Raw genomic sequence first — 7882 nt, 5'->3', positions numbered from 1 at the left:
GAATACGTAGTCAAATTCAAAGGTCCGAAATTATCAAAGGAATAATAAGTACCGGTAGATTCGGGTAGATTCGGCAGCTAAGATAAAAAGAGATGGACTGCCGAACTTTTTCGAAAACATATCTATTTGGATAACATATGACGTCTTGTGTCTTAGGAACAAAACAGTTTTCGACAAAAGTCTGAGGTCGCAATCTTTCTGAAACACCCTGTATAGTGTATATCATCCTGATTTAGAAAAAAACTACTTTCGTTCAATCAATTCTCGTTTCAGCATATGCATAAATTCTCGAACATTCTTTCTATTATTCTCGAAAGAATTTCAATTTGAATCATTTGAATAAACCATAATTTCAAAGAATCTCCTTATTAGTTTTGAATGATGTGCCTACCATAAGATGAGCAGGGTTGTCCATACAGGGAAGTAAAGGATGTTGTTTAGGCCATTTCTTCGAAAATCAAAATCAACTTGCATTTACAATAACACTATTAATTATCAATTATCTTTGAATGTCACCACTAATTTGGTACCTATCTAAGGTCCCTCAGGCCTTTCGATCTTCTTATTCTTCCTCGTTCAAAATATCTGCATGAAAAAAATAGTAGGTACGCCAAAATGATATTCATTTCCACAATTCTTATATAATTTGGAACAAAAATAATCTCTCTGTTTTCTCTAGGATGCCCTACTTTTCAGTAAAACTTGAAAATCATTATTTATATTCGAAAACATACTTGAGTAGAGCAATCGAACATTGAATTTTATTTAATGTCGGATTACAGTAATTGTTGAAAATGGCTGCCTCCAGCTAAGATAAAAATATATGGACTGCCGAACTTTTTCGAAAACATATCTATTTGGATAGCATATAACGTCCTGTGTCTTGGAAACAAAACAGTTTTCGACAAAGGTCTGAGGTCACAATCTTTCTGAAACACACCCTGTATAGTGTATATCATCCTGATTCAGAAAAAAACTACTTTCGTTTAATCAATTCACGTTTCAGCACTTGCATAAATTCTCGAACATTCTTCCATTATTCTCGAAAGAATTTCTATTTGAACCAATAAACCATAATTTCAAAGAATCTCCCTATTAGTTTTGAATCATGTGCATACCATAAAAGATAAGCAGAGTGGACCATACTGGGAAGTAAAAGAAGACACATTAAAATGACCACACTATAAAAGTATACCAAAAAGCGTTCTGGATGATGCATAGATGAAACTGCGAATATTTTCCTTTAAAAAGTTCCTTTACTCAAAAAGATATCTTTCGGCCTGCACATTTACCATCAAAATTTCTCTAGAATAAGTCAAGTTCAATTTTGGCCATTATTTTTGTCCTTTAGGCGAAAGGTACAAAACGTTCTGGAATAGGGAGATCCTTTATTGGATCGGGGACATTTCTCAATTTCATTTTTCCATTCAGTGTGAAAGGAAAATCAGTTGAATCACAAGTGTCATTCGTGGGACGAAGCACAAGTGTCATTTATGTGCGAAGCATAAGTTCATCTGTGTGCGAAGCATAAATGTCACCTATGTGACGATCTGTTGCTCCTCGAAAATCCTGAAAAAGATGGAGTATTTTTGTCCTTTAGGCAAAAGGTGCAAAACGTTCTGGAATAGGGAGATCCTTTATTGGACCGGGGACATTTCCCAATTTCATTTTTCCATTCAGTGTGAAAGGAAAATCAGTTGAATCACAAGTGTCATTCGTGGGACGAAGCACAAGTGTCATTTATGTGCGAAGCATAAGTTCATCTGTGTGCGAAGCATAAATGTCACCTATGTGACGATCTGTTGTTCCTCCAAAAATCCTGAAAAATATGTAGTCAGTTAAAGATTCGCCAAGACCAAACGGTTGCACTGAGGTCGATGAAATTTCGAGATTTATTACTAGAAGAAATGCTTTTTATGATTATGTATCATATTAAGCTCTACGATGATTTTTCTGGGAGATACGCGTGTTGAAGTTTGTTCTTCAAAAAATCCTGAAAAATATTTTTTTCAAGATCGAACGCTTGAACTGAGGTCGATGAAATTTCGAGATTAATTACAAGAAGAGTTGCTCTTTATCATTATGTAAGTATCTCATTAATATCTACGACGATTTTTCGTTGGGAAGGATATCTAAATGATGGAACTCTGATTTTTAACGGAAAAATCAAATTATATTGAAACGATTCAATTATAGAGTATATTGTATGAGATAAGTGCCTCGTCTGATTATTTATCCATTCAAGGAATTTCTGCAGGATAATTGATTTCGTCATATCATCAAAGATGTCCAGAATTCATGAAGGGAAATATTTTACTATGATGGTTCTAGGAATATTTTTTGATTGGTATTTTTATTGTGCGTTATAGGAGGCTTTGCTTCGATTTATTCAAGGCAGGCTTAACTGTAAGCCTCAAATATGTATGTATTCCGTATGCAATTAAGTAATAAAAGAAAAAATTTGAAAAGAACTTCTATTATTATTCATAAAATAATTTGTACATTGACAGCACAGCCATGATTGGAACTTAAGATTAACATAAAAAAGTAGATATTTACAATTATATACAAATAGTGGACGGTGATAGATAGAAATTTGTCCATAAGTAAAAATGACAAAATTGTCGATATAAAATTGTATTCATTCATACAATTTTGTTTTAAAATCAGTTTGTTTTTATATACGTTTAGGAACATCTTTATAGTAATCATATGAAACTAATTTAGACATTTTTTCAAACTGTTTGCTATCAAAAGTTTGGTAATAAATTGAAATGTCCTAATTCAATTAGAAAACAAGGATTTATTTGAAATATAAACATATATACATATATACATAAGTGCGGTCAATTTAAAAGTAACACAACCAATTGAATTAACAATTAGCTAACATACTGAGATCATATAAAATATTGAAATATATACATAAAAATTTTAGTTTTATATCACATGTGTTGTACCTATATACAAAATTCATGATGAGGATCACGGAACTGTTGGACAAGATCTTGCGAACTGGTCTCTTCTTAAATTGTGAGACGTCTCTCAGCGTAGTACAGTTGTATCTTAAACTTTATCAGCTCCAAGCAACTCAGAGCATCCTCATATGGACTATGTCCATGATCGGATGTCTGAATTGCTTTATTCAGATGAACTGACATCAACTGTTTTAAGGAGTTCCTGAAGGGAAAACCGCGCTCATGAGGGAAAATGAGAGACGTGTCCACAATTTTAGAATGGACCAGTTTCAGCACTCGCAAATCATTGTCCAACGCGTGTCCTATCAGAATGGTGTCCTCGTGGATAATGTTCAATAATTCACTCTGAACCTGTTGGAAAGTTTTCGAATTTGCCCCATACACATCACTTTTCGTCACTCCGGAAAATCTAGTGTTGTAGTCCACAACTTCTTCCTCCGGTTGCACAAAAAAATCGTACACCGTGGCACCATCAAAACCCAGAACGGTTACCCTGCAAAGTTCCAAGCCTCGCACGGTGTAGCACATTTCGCAGTCTACAGCGAAAACCTTCCGTTCTGCTTTTTTGCTGCGTCTTGTGCTTATGAAACCTTGCAGGGGCTCGTTGATCCCGGCCACTGTACCGTTCCAGACGTGGTGTTTTGATGATGTGCAACCTTTGGATCCCGGAGTGTTCTCGCAACATGTATGGCGGCAGTACGAAATTTTCCCCCAGTGGTAGAAGCACTGCTGTTTCGTCAAGTAACCGTTCTCGTTGACGAAGAACTGATCGTTACACCGAACGCAGGTCCTCTCAACTGCGGTCGGTGAATTCCGATCAAAATCCTCCTCAATACCAGCCAATCTCCTCGGGATCCTGAAAGGTTTTCCAAAACAGTGTTTGTACAGGCGGACTTGGTTCTTAACCTTATCCACCTGTGGAAAACCATTGGAAAACAGATCCTCCGGAGCTACGGTGAACTGGTTGAGGAGGTTGTACAGTCGTTCTTCGGTCAATCCGAACACTGGCGAAACAGCAGCTTCCACCCTAGGGGGGTTATTCCTTTCCTTGGCACCACAATCTGATGGTCGTTCGTCCCTTGCTGAGCGAATCGGCTTCTTACATTTCTTCTTTAATGGTTTCTGCTGCTGAGGACACCTCGGTGAGCCAGCATCAGATTGTTTTTCTGGAAAATAAAAGTTGATTGATGAATACGCCAATGACGCCGAATCTCAGTATTAAAAATGGTCAGGGATCTAGAGGATTTTGAAGATTAGATAGCGAAAAGAAAAAAAGGCTCTATGATGTACCTATGCACTTTTTTTTCAGCGGTGGGTAAAGAGTCTGCAGGTTTTCAAAGATGTCATATTAAGATACTTTCATTTGAGCCACCTTATTTTGAGAAGAAAAGACTGTATATTATGAAAGGTATTTCAACATTGAACCCTGAATCTTTCAAGTCTTGAGACCAATTCAAAAAGTCTCGAAACTAGTAGTTACAAGCATGAAACTTGTGAACTGAAGAACTTTCCCTCCTGGTTCTAATCATACATAATATCATTATTTTTGTAATTCCAGAGTGGTCGACTTACCGTAAAAACTTGAATGCCGACGTTGAGTATCATTGTGGTGCCTCCTGCTTCTTTTCTCATCCTTGACATTTTCACATTCTTCAGGCAAAGGTCTTCTGTGGTGCTTATTCGCCGAAGCTGAAGCCATATGACTGTTGGCAGTTCCGTAATAGGTGGTACCGTTCACTTCATAGACATTAGGTTGCTGCACATTATTGTAATGAAGACTGATGGACTGTTGTCTGGGATGGAGGATCGGTGGCTGTAAAAGCTGGGGTGTGTGCCAAACTGGTGGCTGTACCAAATTCTGGAAAAAAAATTCAAGATTAGTATGGGACACAGAATAAATCAAACTTTTATTTAATTGATGCAACAATCCGAATGATTGTTGTTGGAAGACCGAATTTTCAAAACGCTGAATTGAATTGAATCATCTCAATTTACTGAAAAAGTAATGAATTTTTCATGGTGTGGTTTACTGGGCTATTTCAATTATTTTGGAAGAAGTTGGAAAATTATTCTGACAGTAGATTCTCGAGGTCAAAATAAACAATTTTTTCCTTTACCATTTTTTACGAATCGACTCGGTTTGAAAGATACAGACTGTTGCCATGAAAAAAATTTCTTGTTCAAATAGGCTTTTGCGTCGCTTGGCTATCGTACTGTAAAATATCAAGGAATCGAGTTTCTTGAACGAACATCGACATTTCGACGAAAATGAAAGAAGCAAAACACGGAGAAATTCTCGTACAATGAACATTTCTGTATCACAACTTTACACAGACTGAGTATCTGAAGAGCTGTTCGGCCCTGTTGGGAATTTTGGCACTTAGTCAAATTGGCTACAATACGCATGTACCTCGAATATTCGAAATTTGAAAATGACAAATGACAGATGACAGATATATTTCAAGAAATACTTCAGCGGCCGTTTCATGAACTATTGGGAATTTTGGCACTCACTCAAATTGGCTGTAGTACGCATGTACGTATTCGAATATTCGAAAATGACAAATGATAGAAAAAAAAAAATTAAAGTTTTGATGTATTTCAAGAATTCAAATTCGGCGTTACGATTCGACATATTATCAACTTCAATGAATGTTCAAACAAAAATTTACTTACCCCTCTGCGATCGAAAAACATAGCTGGCCTGCCGTACGCTGAAAAATCTGGATGATACATCTTGACAAAATCGAAAAAATCACAAAAATCACAACACGTTGAATTTTACTCACAACTAAGAACACTTCTGTATCACACGTATACCAAGCGAAGAATGATCTGAAGAACCCTCTTTGGGCCCTTTATATATGAGATGGGCAAAATTTTTGCATAGTCTAATTGCTTAATACGCAGGTCATCAGGTACCTACCCCTTCAGTTATTTCCAAAAATTTTGGGTGGATTCGTCATTAGTCAAATGACAGGTCGTTAATATAAGAAAGTTCCAGGTATTAAAGATAAGAAAGGGTGCATGTCAGATTTCAGCGGTCAATACAAACAGTATTGAATTGAGTATGTAACACATAATCTGAATAGAATAAGAACAACTCATAAATTGATATCAGAAAGAAAAGTGAATAGAATCAAGAAAATTTACAACAATACTTTCATGACAAATTAGATTCAGATGACATAAAATCATAAAGGAACAAATAACAGAATCTTATATGAAGGAAAAATTTTGATATGAGAAGAACTTAGTTGAATAATTAGAATAGTTTAAAACAACTTTTTCGAAACCTGATAAAATTCTATTTTGATTGTCTCTTTTATTTATAATATTATTCAGTTATTTTTACGCAATTCTCGTTTCAGCACATGCATAAATTCTCGAACATTCTTCCATTATCCTCGAAAGAATTTCAATTTGAACCTATAAATCATAATTTCAAAGAATCTCCCTATTAGTTTTGAATGATGTGCCTACCATAAGATGAGCAGGGTTGTCCATACAGGGATGGACTGCCGAGCTTTCTCGAAAACATATCCATTTGAGAAACATATATGACGTCCTGTGTCTTGAAAACAAAACAGTTTTCGACAAAGGTCCAAGGTCGCAATCTTTCTGAAACACCCTGTATAGTGTATATCATCCTGATTCAGAAAAAAACTACTTTCGTTCAATCAATTCTCGTTTCAGCACATGCATAAATTCTAGAACTTTCCTTCCATTATCCTAGAAAGAATTTCAATTTGAACCTTTAAACCATAATTTCGAAGAATCTGCCTATTAGTTTTGAATGATGTGCCTACCATAAAAGATAAGTAGGGTGGTTCATACTGGGAAGTAAAAGATGTCGTTAAGGCATACGTATTGTTCTCCCTCCATTACCTCGAAAATCAGAATCAACTTGTCATATACTTAATAACACTATTAGACCTTTTGCTCAATTCTCTTTGAATGGCACCCCTAATTTGGTACCTACCTAATGTCCCTTACGCCTTTGAGTCTTTCATTACTCCTCGGGTAAAATATTTGCATCACCTAAGATACTTACCGTAATTTCAAACGGTCAATTTTATGAGGATTCCAGGAAAACAATACGACTAACATCGACTTTCAATACTCATAAACTAATGTCTTAGAACTACATAGGTATATGGCCAATATGGAGCTCCTTTTTTGTTTTATTTGTAGGCTACATACCTTGTTAAATGACCAATATCATCCATAACATAGAGAAGAGTTTTCGAGCTTTCATTCTCATGAACAATAAAGTTATCAAATAATTGCAATTTTCCAATTTTGACACTAAAATGGTCTCACGTCTCAAACAATTGAATTTTATTTATTAATGAAGAATACGTAGTCAAATTCAAAGGTCCGAAATTATCAAAGGAATAATAAGTACCGGTAGATTCGCGTAGATTCGGCAGCTAAGATAAAAAGAGATGGACTGCCGAACTTTTTCGAAAACATATCTATTTGGATAACATATGACGTCTTGTGTCTTAGGAACAAAATAGTTTTCGACAAAAGTCTGAGGTCGCAATCTTTCTGAAACACACCCTGTATAGTGTATATCATCCTGATTCAGAAAAAAACTACTTTCGTTCAATCAATTCTCGTTTCAGCATATGCATAAATTCTCGAACATTCTTTCTATTATTCTCGAAAGAATTTCAATTTGAATCATTTGAATAAACCATAATTTCAAAGAATCTCCCTATTAGTTTTGAATGATGTGCCTACCATAAGATGAGCAGGGTTGTCCATACAGGGACAACATCCTCTGTTTAGGCCATTTCCTCGAAAATCAAAATCAACTTGTCATATATACAATAACACTATTAATTTTCAATTATCTTTGAATCTCACCACTAATTTGGTACCTATCTAAGGTCCCT

General features: G+C 35.5%; 1 protein-coding gene across 1 annotated transcript; it reads right to left on the bottom strand.

Moving 5' to 3' along the window:
* Nucleotides 1-2460: 2460 nt before the first annotated feature.
* Nucleotides 2461-5714, bottom strand: LOC123316743 (putative exonuclease GOR). Its single transcript, XM_044902958.1, has 3 exons — nt 5655-5714; nt 4551-4836; nt 2461-4144 (listed from the first exon to the last, which is right to left on the bottom strand). Exons 1-3 carry the CDS (start codon nt 5712-5714, stop codon nt 3027-3029), a joined length of 1464 nt encoding a protein of 487 aa, XP_044758893.1. The 3' UTR covers nt 2461-3026.
* Nucleotides 5715-7882: the final 2168 nt, after the last annotated feature.

This window comes from Coccinella septempunctata, chromosome 7 (assembly GCF_907165205.1).
Source record: "Coccinella septempunctata chromosome 7, icCocSept1.1, whole genome shotgun sequence".
Classification (NCBI taxonomy): Eukaryota; Metazoa; Arthropoda; class Insecta; order Coleoptera; family Coccinellidae; genus Coccinella; species Coccinella septempunctata.
The sequence above is the reverse complement of the archived record's forward strand: the minus strand, read 5'-3'. Positions and strand labels throughout refer to the sequence as shown.